Source organism: Ixodes scapularis, unplaced genomic scaffold (assembly GCF_016920785.2).
Source record: "Ixodes scapularis isolate PalLabHiFi unplaced genomic scaffold, ASM1692078v2 PGA_scaffold13__105_contigs__length_92229423, whole genome shotgun sequence".
NCBI classification, from domain to species: domain Eukaryota; kingdom Metazoa; phylum Arthropoda; class Arachnida; order Ixodida; family Ixodidae; genus Ixodes; species Ixodes scapularis.
This window is the reverse complement of record NW_024609839.1, coordinates 75,396,060-75,416,094: the sequence shown is the minus strand read 5'-3', so window position 1 is coordinate 75,416,094 and position 20,035 is coordinate 75,396,060. Positions and strand designations below refer to the sequence as shown.

General features: G+C 49.3%; 1 protein-coding gene across 1 annotated transcript; it reads left to right on the top strand.

The window, feature by feature from the left end:
• The first annotated feature begins 4,668 nt into the window (after window positions 1-4,668).
• Window positions 4,669-19,675, top strand: LOC120848930 (serine/threonine-protein kinase PLK4-like). Its single transcript, XM_042289683.1, has 6 exons — window positions 4,669-4,703; window positions 5,328-5,421; window positions 15,292-15,631; window positions 16,425-16,558; window positions 18,167-18,249; window positions 19,564-19,675. The coding sequence occupies exons 1-6, from the start codon at window positions 4,669-4,671 to the stop codon at window positions 19,673-19,675; spliced, it is 798 nt and encodes a 265-aa protein (XP_042145617.1).
• The last annotated feature ends 360 nt before the right edge of the window (window positions 19,676-20,035 follow it).

Below are 20,035 nucleotides of genomic sequence, written 5' to 3'. Positions count from 1 at the left end.
GCGACGTCCTCAACCTTGCCATACGGCTCCAGGGCCTTCTTCACGGTTTCGTCCGGAAGGTGAAAAGAAATCCAATGAAGCTTCAGCCTCACCTCGGCCTTCTCCGGGTCGACGACGATGCAGCGTCTCCCTTTAGCCTCGAAGGACACGGCGTCCACCAGCTTCTTCTTGGCCAGCGGTGTTTTCAGAGTCACCATCCACACGTGGTTCATCTGAAATGAACCACATGCAGCGATTTCGCCTAGTACTCCCGCTTTCTCGAGTCCGGCTTTAAAATCTTCAATGCGATAAGGCCGCGCCGTAATGTCGGCGTGGAGAAAGACAGAATTCAGGGCGTGAACGCCCTTCGGCAGGGGAGGCAGTACGATCCTGTATCCTTGGGAGCCTAACTCAGCAGAAATTCCACGGCTATCAGCGGCCGTTACCGCTCCGACGGAGCTCATCGCGATACGTCTTGATAGCTCGGAAGCCAGGCGACGAATCCCCCTAAATGCAAAGTTCAGCGAAAAATATTTTCCCACGGTGGTTTTTAGGAGAAGCCAGCTTCCAGAGCAGGCTGGAGCTTAGCCCTAAATGCAAAGTTCAGCGAAAAAAATTTTCCCACGGTGGTTTTTAGGAGAAGCAAGCTTCCGGAGCAGGCTGGAGCTTAGCCCTAAATGCAAAGTTCAGCGAGAAATATTTTCCCACGGTGGTTTTTAGGAGAAGCCAGCTTCCAGAGCAAGCTGGAGCTTAGCCCTAAATGCAACGTTCAGCGAAAACAAATTTTCCCACGGTGGTCTTTAGGAGAAGCCAGCTTCCAGAGCAGGCTGGAGATTAGCCCTAAACGCAACGTTCAGCGAAAAAATTTTTCCCACGGTGGTTTTCAGGAGAAGCCAGCTTCCAGAGCAGGCTGGAGCTTAGCCCTAAATGCAAAGTTCAGCGAAAAATATTTTCCCACGGTGGTTTTTAGGAGAAGCCAGCTTCCAGAGCAGGCCCCTAAATGCAAAGTTCAGCGAAAAATATTTTCCCACGGTGGTTTTTAGGAGAAGTCAGCTTCCAGAGCAGTCTGGAGCTTAGCCCTAATTGCAACGTTCTGCGAAAAAGGCTTTCTCACTGCGGTTTTTAGGAGAAACCAATTTCCAAATCAGGCTTTCTTTCGTGGACACCAGCGTCACCCGAAAACGTCCTATGAAAGGACAATATTATATCCGTATTAACTGGCGTGACTAATTAGGCATCAGACTAAGGTATTTTACGTAAACATTCCTCTTTATTGGGGTTTCCATTTTTTTTTAAATTGAGGCGTCAATTTCCAGGGCCTGGCTGTTTGCACCAGAACCCGGGCTGATTTGAGCGCGCGTTGCAGATTGGGATTATAGCGCTGGATATCCTCACTTATCCAAATACCGCCATCACTTGATCGTGACACGGGCGCTCCTATTGGAAGCCGGCGACGAGCCGCCATTTTTTTACTCATGGCGCATCGCAAATCCAGACGCGCACGTTCCTAAGCGGAGAGCAAGTCGTCTGCTTCTTGCGCAGGGGTTACGGTGACGTCAGAACGACACCGAGCTCTGATTGGCTATTATTGGAAGGATAATAAGTACACCTCAATGCTAGATGCCTTAAGGTCGACCCACTTTCTTTTTTCAATCAGCCAATAAGAGCTCGGCGTTCAGACATCATCGGAACCTCCGTGCAAGAAGCAGACGAACTCGCGCTCCGCATTGGTCTGCCATGACTGCCGGTGACGCGCCGCCGTTTGCAAGCACGCTCCGCATTGGTCTGCCATGACTGCCGGTGACGCGCCGCCGTTTGCAAGCACGCTCCGCATTGGTCTGCCATGACTGCCGGTGACGCGCCCCCGTTTGCAAGCACGCTCCGCATTGGTCTGCCATGACTGCCGGTGACGCGCAGCCGTTTGCAAGCACGCTCCGCATTGGTCTGCCATGACTGCCGGTGACGCGCCGCCGTTTGCAAGCACGCTCTGCATTGGTCTGCCATGACTGCCGGTGACGCGCCGCCGTTTGCAAGCACGAAGGCGAGGATAATTAAAGACTATTTTTTTTTTGTTACTGAAGATGTTCCGTTAATTTTAATTAACAGTTGATCCAAGCTTTGTTAAACTACTGACAGCTAGCCATTTATTATTTTTACAATACGTGTAAATTGTTTATCATATCCACTAAACCTGTATTGTCAATTTAAAAAAAAAACTTTAATAATAAGACAGAATGAATGTTTAATGCGGCGAACTTGTACCAAGAGACATAAAGTAACAAAGACCAAACATACTTTGACGGCGACGGCAGGACTCGAGCAGCCATACGAAGCTCCTTTTGAAAGCACGTGCGTATCTAGGAGTTTTCGCGCTCGGACAAACATGATTCTCTAATCATCTGGAATGTTCCAGATGACTAGAGACTGTGACATCAACGACGACCTTAACTATGGCCTTGAAAACGACCCGGACTATGTACTCGATAAAGGACCAGGCTACGACCTCGACGATAACATGATGACGACTTGGACGACGACGCCGACAATGAAACGGACAATGACTTCAACGACAATCGCGACTAAAACCTTCATAGCCGCGTCCCACTAGAGCGACAGACATCAACAAACGACAGCGACACACGACACCGACAGACAGCCTGTTTGTCGGAGTCCACCGTCCCACCTGGCGGACACGACGCGGAACACAGGGGCGAGGAAACTTGTTTCCTAGTGGGACTGGAGTTGTCAACAAAACACTTCAAAATACACAGACAAACAGAGTCTGGCGACGCGGTTTTCGTGTTTTGCTCTTTGGGCATAAAACGCGCCGACAAACACGGTGAAAGTGAAGACGATTACTTTATTTCTTGATTAAAGCTTCCGCTTCTCTTCATTTGCCGTTGGCGAGTTTCCGTAAACAGTCGTGACAATGGACACCAAACTTTTTCCGAACTAGAAATACCCGAATCGTTCCTTTTTCGAGCCGTTCGAGGCATTCTAGATGAGCGCCACGGAGTTTCACGCTGATTTTGAGGATGTTCTTCATATTCGAATGACCGAGGGCAGGCGCTCTTTGGTGGACAATACGGCATCCCGATTATCACAGAACCTGATGACAAGTCCCTCGTCTGCCGGAATGGCTTGCCATGGAACATCGTGTCCTACTTCGTGGTGAGCGGTCTTACTTTGGTCAGTCCTCGCACATGGGTGTATCCATCCTGATGCAGGGGCGTAGACTTCGGCGTCTTGAAGCACCACCTCACGCACCAAGTTTTCGCGAGCAAAACCAGCCACAGCAAAATCTCTTTCGCAACACGACCGCCCGGCGCCAGCCAGCAAGCCGCTCCCGCGACCACTCCGTGCAATCGAGGGACCGGAACTGCAGGGCCCCGAACGAGGAGTGGCCGCCAAGGGCTTCTCGTTCCGGGAGGAAGGGTAGAAGGGTGGGAAGGGAGGCAACAGGAGAGGCATAAACGGGCGAGGAGAATAAGTTTGCCTCCGAGAGATGTTCCTCAAGGGGTGTCCAAACAGGACACTACAAAACTCACGACTCCGGCAAATCGTGAAAATTGAAGCGGACGCTTCTATTTTTACGGTCTGTCGGAGTCGTGAAAATGTTTGCAGGAGTCGTGAAAATTTTTACGATCACGACTGCTCTCCTCTTCAGATTGACGTCACACGCCACCTGCGTCTGGCTCACCTCGCCAACGCCCTCGCGTACCGCCGTCGCCTCGGCTCGAAGGCCAAGGAGGTCCGGCTTTGGGTGTATTTGGGACATTCCTGCGTCAAAGGGTGCGTTTCGCCCGCCTCGGATCTGCTGTCTTTGTCGAGATTCACTTTCGTCGTGATGGCGTCCGATGCGGTTCCGTATTGCGAGCGGAGGCCTTGAGCGATTGACCGACAGCCAACAGAGCGTGTGAGTGGCTCTCCGGACCCACGTGATGAGCAGAGCCAGGCCGCCGTGGAGGAAGCGAGGGGGAGATTTGACGGAGGGAAGTTTCCCGTTTCCCCCCGGGAAGAATTGGCGGAGGGAAATTTTCCTCCGACGGCCGGAAGTGGATGGCGGCAGAGCGCGGCACGATTTGCCGGAGTCGTGAGTTTTGTAGTGTCCTGTTTGGACACCCCTTTAGTGGGACTGCTTGCTGCGCTTCAAGTCCAACGACAGACAAGAACTCGTCCGTCGTCGATCGTTTGTCGGCGCTTGTCGGCGATTGTCGCGGGTGTCGGTCGTTGCAGTGGGACAGCATCGGCGACATGGAACTTTGTGGTTAACGAGAAAAGAGTCAAAGTACAGGCTAGCTGGTGGAAGTCAACCATTTCGTCGTTTACCCTGAGACTGGGTTTTTTTTTTTTTTTTTTTTGAAGAGCAGAAGAGCTGAGCAGCTCTTCAAAAAACCCCCCAGTCTCAGGGTAAACGACGAAATGGTTAACTTTGTGGTGTCGTCGGACAAAAACCGGTGTTTGTCGCTCTAGTGGGACGAGGCTCGACTACCTTGATGACGAACCCGATGACGATACCGACGACGAGTGGGATGTCGACCACGAACACGAACAGGACGACGACGCTCGGTTCGTCGCTCAACCAGCGGAGCAAGTCCGCCAGCTCGGCCGCATTTTGATTCAAGCCACACACTTGCTGACGACGGCCGGTACAATCTTTGTCGCCCCGACGTCGTCGCCCGACGGAGCATGGCCATTGTCACGCCGCCCTCTGCGACTCGAAGGTGATTCACGTGGTCCGATTCGAACTGAACAATGCTCGATAGGACTGCGAAAATCTGCGTTTTAAGTGAATTCGTAGTTTGTCCTTTTCTTGTTTTGAGTTGCCGATTTCATCGGTGTTGCATCGGGGCGGTGCGTTTTTTTTTTCTTTTTTTTTTTAAAGGTGGGAGTGTTGCGTGAGAATAGCTGAGTCAGCAGCGTGTTCTACTTCCATGCCACTGGCTGGGGCTTGTCCCTTTTATCTTTCTTTTGTTTGCATGACTGGAATGTTCCAGATGACCCGAGAATCACGTTGTTTGTTCGAGAGCGGAAACTTCGGGATTCCCACGCGCTTACAAAAGGAGCTTCGCATGGCTGCTTGAAGGGGTATCCAAACAGGACACTACAAAACGCACGACTCCGACAAATCGTAAAAAGCGAAGCGGGCGCGTCCGCTTCAATTTTCACGATTTGTCGGAGTCGTGCGTTTTGTAGTGTCCTGTTTGGACACCCCTTGAGTCAGTCGCCCTTCCGTCAACGTCAAACATTTGAAGCGGGCGTGTAACCACAGAGCTACGCCACAGCCCTGTTGCATGCGCTGACCTTGGACGGTTTGGAGCATCCAAAGTTCGCAACGTCGCCACAAGATGGCGCCACAACCCCACTTGCTGGTTGCTGCCTACTTGCTGCAGACTTGCTGTGGCTCACCGCAACAGCCTAGCTGGCCTAGCGGCAGTTGCGGTGAGCGGACGTGTTTCCTGGTTCTCCTCGAGCATCCGAAGCTAAGTGCCAGTTCTTCTTCTTTTCTCTCTCTTTTTTTGAGAGTTGATTGGAAGTGACTATGCGGTAGCAGTATTAAGGGCCATACGCACATTCGCGTTTGAACGCGTTTGAGTGCGTTGCGGAGTCCTTGCGGCCAGGTGCGGTCGCTTGCAGAGCGACGCGCGCCTGCCCGCAACGCTCGGTAGCGCGACGCAAGCGAGTAGAGACTCGCTCAACTTTCCGAAACGTTGCGGTGCGTTCGGGTGCGTTCGACCAATCAGAAGCCGAAAGAGGAGAGGGGATGACGTGTTCGCTCGCCCCACCCGGCCGACTCGGCGAGACGTATCCGGTTCGCCCTTCGCAGTGCTTGCTTTTTCGTTTTGGGGAGCGGTGGGGACTGTATTTTCCAAGGCTGCGATGGTTCAAGCTTGACAAAACGTCGGGGAAGCCGGCGAGATTGTCCCAAGATCGAACACCGACGCCGTCGCCGTGCGCCGCCATGTTGCCTTGGATTTCGCTTACTATTGGTGAGCCACTAGCGACGATAGCGCGTTCTTATTGGCTCTTGACTGCGGTTGACTGCGTGTCAACGCAACTGTGCGTACAAGCTTGGCGCAAGCGGTCTTCGCAACGCAACGCGTCCGCTTGCCGCTACGGAACGCACCGCGCTCAAACGCGAATGTGCGTATGGGCCTTTAGGTTTGAACAGCAGCAGTTAACGTTAGTTTCGCGAAGTAGGCTCTGTTTGAATTTTTGGCGGGAAGGGACGGTTCGTTCCCGGTCTAGACATCGGTCTAGATTTGGGTCGGCATGACAAGGGTGGGGACGGGTTCGTGCAGTGCGAGGGGTGTGGGAGGTGGTGTTACCTAGAGGAGACGGGTTTCGGGAGCCTGGGGGAGGCGGCGGGGATGAGTTTCGAGTGTCGGCTTTGTGTGAAGCTTCAGCAGGTAACTGGGGAATGGGAGGGTAGAGTTCGGGAGATTGTGGCCCAGCTTAAGGCAAAAGGAGAGAAGCGGGTGGGTCTCGAGGCCCAGGTAGAGGAGCTGACTAGGCAGCTTAATTATGAGAGGGAGCAGCGGTTTGGCCTCGAGAAGCAGGCGGAAGAGCTGGGGGAAGTATGGAAGGCGGGTTTAGAGGAGCGTAATGGCGCGTTCACACTGGAAGCGGATCCGCGCGTTCTCAACCGCAAAGCGGCTAGGATCGAGCGGTTGGAGCGCGTTTTTGCCAACCGCTTCGGGACCGATTTCTCCCAACCGCTTTCACGAACTGCAAAGCGGCAACCAATCACAACGCGACGCTGACGTGACGTCAGTGACTTTCGAAACAAGATGGCACCTGTCGCTGGTGGGGCGTCCAAGGCGCTGTAGTCCTAGCGCTGTAGTCTTAGTTTTCGACAAATCAACGGAGAAAATTGATGTTCGCGTCCGTCACTTAAATCCGCCGCGAAAAGAATTGACTCGGTAATTTTAACGGGCTTAGCACCAGTGATTTGGTTCGGGTAAGAGTTTGTTGATTATTCGGGGTGCCACAGCCCAAGCTCGCTGCCTTTATAATCTCTGCCTGTAGAACGTCGGAACCCGCCCCTGAAAGACTGAAATGTCAGCTTTTCTACCCACTAGGATAGTCGCGTGAACTATTGAAAGCTTTCGACACCGTGCATGACCACCACGAAGGCCCATAGAGACGTCGTGAGCTTGATTGCGTAGCCAACGCACTACCGCGGAGGGGGCAGGGTACCTGCGCTAGCTCGAGCTGTAACGTCTACTACGAATAAAATAAATAAAGAGAACCTACTCAAAGAATGAATTGTACGTACCAGACAATGCAGAGGTAATCCATACGGCGTTTATTTGAGCTTAATTTCAAACGAACAGTAGACTCGATCGACGAGCGAGAGGCGAGAGGAGAGTCCGCCACCAACGAAGCCACGACCGGCTAGCACCGAACACATTCCTCCGCACCACGGTCCACCCCACCGCTCACAACTTCGAAAATGATAAGAGCGAACAACAACGAGGGGGGAAAACTGGCCCTCTATCCCGAAAACAAGGTCAGCTATTCATGCGGGAAGGGTCCACTTCGAAGAAAAGGTCGGGGGCATCCTGTTCTGAGTCAGCAAGGCGCGCCTAGCTGGGCTTTGCTTGTGAGCGAAGTCGAGGGAATCACAGGCGAGTTCGGCGGGTCTGTGCTTCTTTTTTCGCTGCCTGAACTCGTGATGCGCGCGAACATCCTGGAGAGAAATATTCTGAGTGCCAAAATAGCAAAAGTTTGGATTTGGATCTTGAATTAAAGTGGATTTTGGATTGTAAAACAGGGTTGCCAAACGCAAGTCTCAAAATATCACGCGTGATCACCGAGAAACCGCCAACCGCCTCTCGGTGTGTCTGAACGGGGTCGCTCGCGAACGCGGATCCGCTTCCAGTGTGAATGCGCCATAAGAGGGAGTGTGACAGTAGGGTAGAGCGCCTGGAAGGGGTAATCCGAGCGAGGGAAGAAAGGTGGAAGTGTCAGCTCTAGCGGGACGAACCACCAGTCTGCAGGCTGGGGTCCCTGGTGGTCGGGAGTCCGGCCTGTTGGCTGGCGGGCTCGACGACGCTGGAGAGCTGAGTGACACTCAGCTCAGTGGCGCCTTCGAGCAGCAGGCGTTGGGCAGTCAGGTGACAGGAGATAAGTCACAGGACAAAGGCGCGCAGGCACCAGGGGGATCTAGGGTACTGGTAGTGGGGAGCTCTAACGTAGCACGGGTTAGGAGGGGTGTACATAACAGGGTGAAGGGAGACCAGAGGGTAACCGTAGAGGTCCAGCCAGGGAAGTGTATGGTGGATGTTATGACCGCAGCACGTGAGGGGGTGTGGGATAACCGGGAGGGAAGGAACCTAGTTATAGTTCATGCGGGGCTTAATGATGTGCTCAAGGGTAGGAGCCAGAACCTCGGAAAGCAGCTAAGCGTGGGAATACGTAAGCTGAGGGACGTGTCTGAGAATGTGCATGTGGTTGTGTGCACCATTCCAGAAGTTCGGGGGCAGTCCGGGTTAACGGAGAGGAGGGTTGAGTCGACAGCTTCGGTACGACGCAATGGAACAGAGAACTGTACGAGGCTGGCTCCCGCCCTTTTGCAGATGGCATTCACTAAAGTGAGGCCACGGGTTACAGGGTGGGGAATAGGATGGGCCACACGGTGACTGCTTTTTTGGGGGGACCGAGGGCCCTGGGGGCACTGAAGTAACTGAAAACCCAACAAAGTCAGGAGAGGCACCCAGGGTTAAAAAGAGGAGAAAACGTAAGAACAGGTATAAAAAAACAGCACAATCGGACATTGGATATATTAACATGCAGGGTGGTAGAAATGGGTTAAAATGGGAAGAAGTAGAGGAGCAACTGAGAAAGGAGGATTTAATGGTGTATGGGTTTGTGCAAACATCTCAGAGACATGGAGCAGCCACCCTGCAACCCTGACTATGTGTGGGAAGAATGCAACAGAATGGAGGGAACGAGGAAGGGAGGTGGAATTGGAGCATTTATTAAGAAGAATATGAACTTTCAAAGGATCAGAAAGGAGTGCACCGAACATTTGTGGCTGCAAGGTAAAGTCGCTGGGGAATCAACAGTTCTTGGAGTTGTTTACTTATGGACAGGGACAGGTGCTAAAGAGGAAAACAGAAAAATGATTGATTGCATATCAAGAGACATTAGTGAACAAGGGGAAGGCTCCGAAATAATTGTTATGGGAGACATGAATGCCCATATTCATCACATTCGGTGGGAGTTGGTACCACGAGGGCGCCACAGTACTTGGTGCCCCAGTAGACTTCCGGTAGTGTATTTATTTACTCTTCAGTAACACACAGCGATCGGGTACGAAGTGTTTCCTTCAGAAAAGTTTCTGTAGTACGTAAGAACATTAGTGCATTGTACAAAGTAGTGCAAATAACAAAAGGAGGAGAGACAAATGGAAAACAAGAGGAAAACCGGAAGCGTGCAGGGGTCCGCCGATAGGGGGTGGTAGTGAGCTTGTTTGCAAACAAACATCGGTGAATTGAGGGTCTGGATGGGTATACGGACTCAACTGGAAGCATATTACTGGAACTGGTGGAAAAACATGACTTAGTTTTACGTAATACCAGTCAGAAGTGTGACGGGCACATAACTTGGGAAACTGGCAATCTGCATTCAACTATAGATTACGTACTCATGTCACACAAAATATATGGTAAGTTACAAGTAATGAAAATAGATGAAGAAGGTTCCAAAAGTCTTGGTAGTGATCACAAACGTATTAAGCTGAATTTTGCCAGAGAAGTAAATGCTGAAACTAGACAGCATAATTCAAAGCAAACTTTCTGCAGCGACAAAGAGTTGGAAATAGTTGTTGAAAGAATAGAGGCAGCAGTTTCAGGGCAACGGTATACAGATTGGACCTATGAGAGCCTAACTAGGCGTTTTGCTCTAGAACTAGACAAAGTTCAGAGTAAACGAAAGGGGAAGCAAGGACATAGACCAAAAAGCTGGTGGGACAAAGAGGTGAAGCAAGCGATACAAAAACGTCAGGAAGCCTCTAGAGAACACAGGTATTCCAAGCGTAGTGGGGAGTCCGAAACGGAAGTAAAAAGAAAATGGGACAATTTTATAACATGTCGCCGAGAGGCATCCAGTTTGATCAATGCGAAAATTCAGGGAAAGGGTGAGGAATGGATGAGTAATGTAAGTAAGAAAGATAGAAACGCTGCCAAGAAGTTTTGGGAGCACTTGAACTCACTTGGTGAAACGACGCAAGCTTGACAGAGGTTCATACTCTCGCATCAGGGAGATCAATTAGAGGGAGATGATGCGATACAATATATAGGAGCAGTGATGGAGGAGAAATTTCGGGAACGGGTAAATGTGGAAAATAGGAGAACCGAAGGAAGTAGCAGTCCAGTTTGTGACATCGCGGATTTTGGACAAAGAGAATGGGAAAAGGCGGAACGAAGAGTCCCTAGTGGCACGTCGACAGGCACAGATGGTATCCCTATCAAGCTGGTGAAGAATTTGGGTCCTAAATCTAAGGCAAAACTAAGGGAGGTAGTGAGTACCATGATAACAAAAGGAAATATTCCAGATGAATGGAGGCTTGGTAGGATGAGTATGATATATAAGGGAAAGGGAGATAAGTCTGATATTAGGAATTATCGTCCCATAACCGTGACACCGGTTATTTACAGGTTGGTAATGCAGATTATAAAGAACAGACTGGAGGAATGGGTAGTTGCGAGGGCATACTGGGCGAGTTACAGAACGGGTTTCAGAAACAAAGAAGGTTGGATGACAATTTATTTTCTCTAACACAGTGTATAGAAATAGCGCAAAAACAAAAAACAAAAAACACACAGCTCTGGCTGGCATTTCTGGATATCAAGGGTGCCTATGGCAATGTGAACCAAAGGTACCTGTGGGACATAATGGAGAGCTTAAACCTAGATGGACTAACAGCACTATTAAGGAACATTTACAAAGATAACAAGGTGATTATAACATGGGAAGGAAAGGCGACAGGGAAAATAGAGATAAGACGAGGCCTTAGGCAGGGGTGCCCGTTATCGCCTTTGCTGTTTATGTTGTATCTGAGAGGATTGGAGGATAGACTAGAGAAGAGTGGGCTTGGATTCGACCTTTCTTACAGTAAGCTAGGCCAAAAAATTCAGCAATCCTTACCGGGATTGATGTATGCGGATGATATCGTACTAATGGCTAACAACAGGACAGAGTTGCAGGAATTAATGAGCATCTGTGGTAGGGAAGGAGAGGAATTAGGTTTAGAATTCAGTAGCGAAAAATCAGCAGTCATGATTTTTAACGAGGATGAAGTTGAGAGGCTGAAGATACAGAATATTACAGTTGAGAGAGCTAGTAAATACAAGTATCTAGGAGTATGGATATGTGATGGTGCAGATTATCTCGGAGAGCATGGAAAGTATATAATAAGTAAGGGCAACAGAAATGCAGCTGTAATGAAAAATAGAGCACTTTGGAATTACAACAGGTATGAGGTGGTGAGAGAGATTTGGAAAGGGGTCATGGTGCCTGGATTGACTTTGGAAACGCAGTGCTATGCATGAAATTCGAAGTTCATGCGACACTAGAAATAAAACAGCGCGGAGTAGGTAGACTGGCTTTGGGGGCACATTGCAAAACGTTAAACCAGGGAGTACAAGGAGACATGGGATGGGCGTCATTTGAGAGCAGGGAAGCGGTGAGCAAGGTGGAATTTGAGGATAGGTTGAGGCAAATGGATGGGGAGCAATGGGCACGAAAGGTATTCAGCTATTTATACATGAGGAGTGTATACACAAAGTGGAGACAGCGCGCCAGGAAATGAAGAGGGAAGTTTTTGGGCTATAGCGAAGATACGGAAGAGCAAGTCTCAGTTAAGAAGAAAGTTAAGGCCACAGAAAGAGATCGGTGGCTAGAGGGAATGCAGACAAAGACGGCTCTGGAAAGCTATAGATTAAACAAAACAGTTATTGCCAAAGAAAGCATTTATGACAATTCTAGGGGAAGCTCATTGCTGTTTCAGGCGAGGACGGGTGTTCTGCGAACCAGAACATACAGAGTGAAGTACCAGGAAATGGATACAGTGTGCACTGTTTGCGGAGAGGAGGACGAGACGGCTGAGCACTTGATACTCTACTGTAAAGGGCTTCACCCTATGCCTACCGAACACGACATAGACTTAATACAGTCATTGGGTTTTAGAGACAGCGAAGGAGAAGTGGATTTCAAGACAGTAGAGATTACCAAGCAAAGATTAAGTGAATGGTGGCAGAAATCGAGAGAAAACTAGGTATTTTCTCATTCACTGATGGCAAGGGGGTTTCATAGCCTCACTTTCTTTGCACTGCGGAGTGAATATAGATTTCACATTTAAATATTCTAAGCTAAAATGGTTAAACAAAATGGCTAGGTGGCGTAAGCTACCGCCCGATCCAAAGGGCTCAGCCGTATTCATTCATCCATCCATCCATCCATCCTGTGGAAACTGGTTAGGAAACACTTTAAAACGTAAACGTAAACGTTAACGTAAAAGGAGGGAGTCAAACTGATCATTATTCCTGTTCGATTCGGGTTCAGTAGCCTTGAGTGTTGTTCCGGTTCGGTTCTGGTTCAGTGATGTGTTTGAAATAAAGGTTCGGTTACCGATTCCATGAAGCGCAAACCAGTTTCAACCAGATTACAGATAAAAAGCCCGAATCTCCCAGTCATTAAAAATAAGAGAAAGTTAATTAGTGTCATCTACGTTGTAAAAAAAGTCACCAGAAACCGTGCTGCGGAAGCGAGGACAGCAAAACAAACATATGCTTAATTTTGTTTTGTGATATTGAATTTTTAACGCGAACACCGTTCAATGAAAAATACGTCGTTATATAGGTGCTTGGAAACCGTAACAAAGTGTAGTCTCACATGTGAAGTCAATCAGCTTGCATGCACAGTGACAGGGTGACGGTAGCACGCACCGTACTCGCAAACTACCAACAAAAAATAAAAACGGATTTGTTCTTGTTCTTTAGACATCAGGAGGTTAGTCTGCAAGAGTATGGTGACATTGTTACCCACTGTAGATGAGACATTCATCCAGTGGGGTATGACTGCTAGCGTAGTCTTTAACAAATACCACACAATACTGATACACGACCGCACGCCGGTACGATGCTCTTCCAGATCGAAATGGCAAACTACCCGCAAGGCACGCGCGGACGACTTTCTCGAACGACTCGGTCGATGGGGAGAAAGATAGTGAAGGCCTATCGAAAGACGATAAAGCAGAAAAAAAAAAATACAACGGGTGACTTGCTCTTTCTAGGAAACGCGTCCACGCATACACACACACAAAATTACTTCAAGCAACCTCCAAGGCTCTGGGCGACTGACTGACATCCTGGCGATCGGAGCCGCACTGTCACGCTCAGGCAATCTGCAATGCTGTTTGGTTTGGCGCCATCTATAGCGACTGAAACAAGAAATATTGAGTACCCCTGGGAGTGGCGGCTGCATTGTTCAAACGTGCGCTTTTACTCTGGTGGCGCCGCTGAGCCTAGCAGTTAGCTCGCGCTTTAGCCCGTGTGTCCAACTATAGCCAAACGCAAGCAAGATACGGTGTCAGACTCACCTTTCTAACAACGGAAGCACCCTGTCACGCTCAGACAACCGGACAACCTGCAATGCTGTTTGGTTTGGCGCCATGTAGCGACTGAAACAAGAAATATTGAGTACCCCTGGGAGTGGCGGCTGCATTGTTCAAACGTGAGCTTTTACTCTGGTGGCGCCGCTGAGCCAAGTGTCTGAAGCAAAAAACACAGGGTATCCCAGGAAGCCGTGATCGCGTAACGTGCCAGTGGAGCGGAAGCTACGGCCCTGGCGGGCCAATCGGAACGCGACTGCCTATCACCGGAGCGCGCCTCAACTCCGGAGAAGCATCAGGCTTTTCGCGGTGTCATGCTCCAATACGTGTGCGTTGCGCTCGTATACGTCGCGCATTTCGAAGCCTTCGGCACGCAATGTGGGGCTTATCGTTTACCCTTTGTCAAGTTACTACTAGACAGGGTATAACCGTGCGCTGTCACCCTGCTGGCGCCGCCTGGCCGTTGCCAGACGCACGACAGCCGTCAACTTTGTTTTTATTTTCACGTTTATGTCTGCTTTTTCCTCCTTTAAAAAATATTGCTTAGCAGCAAAAAAAAAAAAAAGGAGCACAGACAGACACACACACGCACACACACGTGCATTCACGGCAAACTTTGTGCACTGATCTGCTCGTCGGGCCGGTGGTTTCTGCTGATGCTACATCATGGAAAGCCGCACGCACGTCGTTCTAAAGGAGATTCTCAAACTTTCCATCCACAAAGAACCTTTATCCGCTGGAATGGTAGCTGAAGAGCCCGTCCCTGTCGCGACATTGGTCAGTGAAGCGGTGCAGAAGCCTGCAGACCTTGTATATAGCAATGCACATACTAGGGAGTGTTTTAGCTTGTATGCATTCATGGTCGGTGACTGGGGTCTGTTGCAATAAGGCTTAAGAAAGGTTCACACACTTGTTCACACATTTGCGTCTGCTTACGACAGAGCTCCCTTACGCCGAGAGGGCGTGCTGGCAACATCTATAAGGTAACTCGTGAATTGCATTTCACTACAGTGAAAGTTTTGCGGTGTTTGCGAGATCAAATGTACTACTATCTATCTATCAGAAATGGTCCATTATGACATCATTTGAACTTCTTCAAACCAAAAAGAAAAAAATGCACGCGAAAATTCGGACGTAAACGGAAATGCGTCGGTGTGTCCTCTAGTCGTAGGAGATCCCGAGAGGTTTTAAGCCACTCTGTCGCAAGCCGTCACAAGTGTGTGAACCAGCCCTTAGTCTGAAAAGCACTTTGTTCAGGGACAGTGGAGAAAATCTCCACTGTCCCTTCTTGTCTTCTTGTATTCCTGGACGATACCTGCCTACTGGACCGCTTGTAAAAGTGCCAACAGTTCGTGAATAGATATACAGTAGTGGACAAACCTAATCAAGTAACTGTGACTTCATCCAAGATGCCTTCTCTCTTCCCTCTTCACCTTTCTAATCTTTTCTTTTGATCCCCTCTTTCCCCATCCCCAACCTGGAACTGGCTTGCCCCCAATCGACGATGTGGTTAATAAGTTCCAGGCTTCCTTTCTTTTCAACACTTCTCTCTCTCTCTGGAAAAAATCTGGGAGCTCGAGGAGTCCACGACGGTCCACTGGGGAATCTCTTGTGTTTCTAGAAACCCATTTTGGGAATCCACAGGCTAGCTCGTAGTGTTGCAGACCGTACAGGTTCCCGCCATGTCGTTACAGCTGAGCATCCTCGAAGACAGCCAAGTCAGTGTGGAGTTCCGCGCGCGCAACCACAAGGTGACCCGGGTGCTGCGCGTCTCCTCAGACGGCACCCGGGTGTTCTTCTACAAGCCACCGCTCGGCTGGCACCTCTCCACGGAGGGGGTGGCCCCGGCCCCACCCCAGGGCGCTCCGGTGCACTCCTGGGACGCTCTGCCCCAGGCGCTCTGGGCGAAGTACGCGTGCGCGGCAAGGTTTGTGTCGTTGGTGCGGCAGAAGACGCCCAAGATCATCCTGTATGCTGAGTACGCGCTCTGCATTCGCCTGGGCAGCGGCGACCTCGAAGCTAGCTTCTACTCTGGTACGTCTTAGCGTGCTCAAGGGCTGGCACAATGATTTTTGTACTTTCGGCGAATACCGCTTGGACTTAATCCTCGGCGTTTGTAACCCACAAGACCCACATTCGTTTCTCTTACCGCGCAGTCGCAGTCGCGGAGAAAAATGAGCTGCGTTCACCCCTTCAGCAAGCAGCCATACCAAGCAGTCTTGTGATCTGGAGGCGATTATAAACCGCCAACTTTCATCATATATATTGGCATCACATGACAGCGTGACATGACGTGACTATGTCACATGACGTGACTACGTTACATGACACCATAATAATTTTCGTGCCGAACTTAGCGAAAAAAATGGATGTCATGCGACCTGACGTCATGTAATGTCAGGCCACGTGACATTTGTTTGACAAAAAAACAATGTTTTAAATTTCCCACCGAAATTCCCATCAAGTGTAACCACACTTTCACTGCGTTTAACAGAGCACCTAATGGGCTGTCCAAACAGGACAGGACGGATGCCGTGCACACATGAAAAAAAGCATGAGAAAGTGTGCAAGTTGCAGCGTGCAGAGACAATTTCAGTGAGGACGTCAGCAGTGCACACCAGAGCGTTGGAATGGCTGTCCAGATTCATGTGACAAGCTCACTTTGAGCCTCTGTCCAAGGACGCAAGCAAAAAAACTTCCCCCCCCCCCCCCCCCCCGGAAATAATAATAAAAAAAAAATAAACGTGCCAGTGCGGATCAGAATTGGTACAGCCGATGCCGCGACTGCAGAAAATGCTTGTTGCGATTGTTTCTGCACGTGGCGCAGGGGCCAGGGTGGTTTGCAGCGGGAACCATGTTCAGCTGATGGACGTCGGCGGGCCGCAGCGCCACCTGACGCTTCCTGTCGATCCCGAGATGCTTCCTCCATCGCAGTGCTCACTATGGCAGATCACTTGCGAGGTGAGCCTCTTCACCACCGTACATTACTTCCGCGTCTCGCCGGGACTCGAGCGACCAGGCCTCCGACCAAGCATCGTCTTTCTTGTCTGTACGCAGTAGAGCTCGCTATGCGCCGTTTCACCTTACAATGGACCGCGGCAAAAACTATACACCGAGAGTTTTCAAGCTTTCGTATCTCGCCTTATCGGGCTTGACTGAAAGCCGAGTGACCCATCCCGGTTTTGGCGCTGGTTTAAAAGAAATAGAAGTGCAGAATCCTGCAGACCTAAACAATAATGTACATATACTAGGAAGCGTTTGATACATAGTTATGCATCGATAGATGGCTCAGACCTGCTGAAATAATGACTGAGCTGGAAGAACGCTTAGCGGCAGGGACGGTCCATGAAATTTGGGGGCTCTGAAAACCTGTGACGAGGTACTCTAGGTAACTCAGTTTGAGGACCTATGCCCTAAGACATGCTAGCCAATTCAGTGCTGCGAACAAATCACGTGACTATGCGCCCTGCGCGTTGCTCCACCCTTCCCGGAAGTCACGTGACACGCACGGCATTGGATTGACCTTCGATGACTTGTATCATCCCCTACGGTTCATTGTAAGGTGAAACAAAGTATGGTCCATTTTTGCACGTTTTGCAGCTTCGATTTTAGTGAAGACCCAATTACTCACTCTTTCGTTCTAATTCTGTTTGTGTATTAGCTTTTTTAACTAGGTTTAAATGCATAGTTTAAAATATGGTTTAAATCGTTTAAACAGCAACTACGGTCACTATTTTTGAATTTGGGATTACAACTGTTTTCAGCTGAGCAGTGTCCCTAAATTAGTATCTATAGTTTCTTTGTGTTGTTTTTTCAATATTGTGTTTAGTTTTATAAATATCGCAGCTCAAAGTTTGGTTCGGGCATCTGTGACAAGACCTAAACTACCTGCTCGAGGGACTGCTGCGGTGTGACGTCATAAGGGTGCTGCGTTACGTGGTACAACGAATTAACCACAGCTCCACTGCGACGTGACATCACAAGGGTGCGGCGCCATTGTTCCTTGACTAAAAGCAAACCCGCTTTGCCACCCGCTAAAGAGCAGCTGATCTCATCTTGAAAATCGGTTTTAGTGAAGTATATGCGGTCTCACTTCGACATAATATTTCGGCTGTGATTATATTTAGTGCTAGTGAAATATGATCACGGCCGTGGGGAGACGGCTGTGATCATCTCAAGTTGCCCTTTAAGGCCCTGGTCTCCCGATGATTATCTCTAATATGTACATCATAGTTCAGTTGTCCTCGTCTTTAAGCCTCCGCCATGAAGCAATTAGTACTGCGGAATTTGAGAAATCCCCAAATTGCAACTGGCTTACAGCGCTTGTAAATACAATTCAATGCGATGGCACATTGTTGCATAGAGGCACCTTGTTGAACTTTACAGTCCGTTTGCGAGAAAAGTATTTTTCAGAAGCTAGCATATCATTTCTAAAGCCACCCCCTGAGTCTTCGTTCCTATGTGGTTGTAAAAGTTAACCCGCTTGATTCGAGAAGGCAGCCGTCTTGGGGTCGCAGAGTCAGTGTTCCAATTTCTAGTTTCATGCCTGAAAAACTTTTCGAATTGCAGTATCATCGCCGCTGCCAAGCACTTGAAGCGGCTCTGGAGGCAACAGACGAGGGCTGGAACATCTTCCCTGCTATTTTTGGGAGGTGCGTGATTGTACTGACAGGACGAGTATGGCAGAGTGTCTCTTTCGAGTGCCCGGCCTCCAACACATGCTCATGGCCCTCTGCCACACATTGGCTGCTCGTGCACACTCGACGCTCATGAGACGCTGAAGTGTTATCGAAGTTAGGATGCTGGCGCTGAAGGCGGGACAGCCGAAAGATCTCCCTGCCATTCTCAACTCGGTGACTACAGCTGCAAGTGTTTCCTCACTTCTTTTTTCCGCAATACAGACACACGCAATAGTTATGAAGACGGCCCAACATGATGACAAACTCTGCAAATTCCGCTTTAAACGACGTAGCTCGCCGCACGCTTCACAACCAGTCAAGCAGCGAGGGTGTTCTGTTGTCACGGTAAAGTAAAACAGCTGGAGTTCAAGCAAATTGAAAGCAAACGAAGCGGTATTTGCCAGCTACAAGCGTCCATCCGAGTGAAAATATTTTAATGCCGTAGATAAGAATACAGTACTAATGCTAATGTTATCTCTGTGGTGACACTGACTCAGGTTTTTCGATTTGCGATGTATGGAAAACATGTTCTTTGTTATTTCGAAAAAAACTGACAGGAAAAATGCACATCGAGTATTTCTACGGTTCTCGAAAATCTTGGAATCTCAATGTTCAACCGAGTGGACACTACAGCCTGATGACTGGTTTTATAGTTTTGCAGTTGAAAGTCATCAACAAATCGTCAATGAACGAAATCTTGTGCCGAACACTTTCCGTCTGCTATGCTTAACCAAGTAGTAGTAAGCTCAAGCATAGCAGCTTGCCAAGGCCCGCTTCAGACAGAGCAATTTTTCCATCAGTACCAGGATTGCTGTTTCTTTAGTTGCTCCCTAGAATCCCCTCGTTGCGACTCAAATTGCTGGGATCAGGTCAGGCTTTAAACGAACGAACAGCTCGGACACCGAAACGATAAGAGCCAATTGGGAACACAGTATTCTTTATCTGACCCCCTGGGGTGGCAAGTGGTGACAGAACACTTGGATCTGGTTCGCAGTGGATCGTTTTCATTATGTAAAGGTTTTAGGGAGATAAGATGGTATTTTTGGTGCCACCTCAAGATAAAAAAACAAAAACATGTTATTAACAGGTAACTTTATGTCCAGGTAATGGAAGAAAGTTGCATCACCGACGCCTATAGCAAAATGTAGCAATTTGAGCTGAGATTTGAGGACCGCGTTGGCTGGAGTTGTTGCATCAGGACACTGGGAAAAACTGATCCTGATGCAACCCACGTTGGTGCAACTCTATTTCAGTGCACTCTATTCACTCTATTCCACTCTATTTCAGTGCATCACTGGTAGTGGCAGTGCTCATAAGCGTGGCGGCTCTTTTTCAGGCGACCGCAGGACTGGCGACAGCAGTCCAACGTCAAGTCCCCCGGGTCCTGCTGTTTTTCTAAAGACTTCGGCCATCGCAACTTTTCGCCGATGGGAACCTGCCTCACCGGAACGTGCTCCTCAGCCCATGCAAGAAGCAAGGCATCTCTCACTCACACCGCCTTTGCTTATTGACGTTGTACGTAATTGCCCAATAAAGGACGATGCGAGGATATGGCTGGTCCTGTGCTTTTTTAGCCGTTGTATAGTGGCTGAAATTGTCATTTATTTAAGTGCACTTTTATTGCTGCCTGTTATCTGTGGGGAAGGGGGGCATAGCTACCTGTTGAAATGACAAACAAGCGTATTAGGCTATTTTTAATGAGCCTCGTAACTGGCACTCCGATAAAGCATGTCTTAATTGAAAAAGCCGATGACAGACT

Excerpts from the sequence above, each read along its gene's own strand:
- LOC120848930 (XM_042289683.1), top strand. The coding sequence starts at position 4,669 with ATGGCCATTGTCACGCCGCCCTCTGCGACTCGAAG. Across the intron at positions 5,422-15,291 it reads CTGGCCTAGCGGCAGTTGCG|CTGAGCATCCTCGAAGACAG; the intron begins GTGAGCGGACGT and ends ATGTCGTTACAG. Across the intron at positions 15,632-16,424 it reads CGAAGCTAGCTTCTACTCTG|GGGCCAGGGTGGTTTGCAGC; the intron begins GTACGTCTTAGC and ends CACGTGGCGCAG.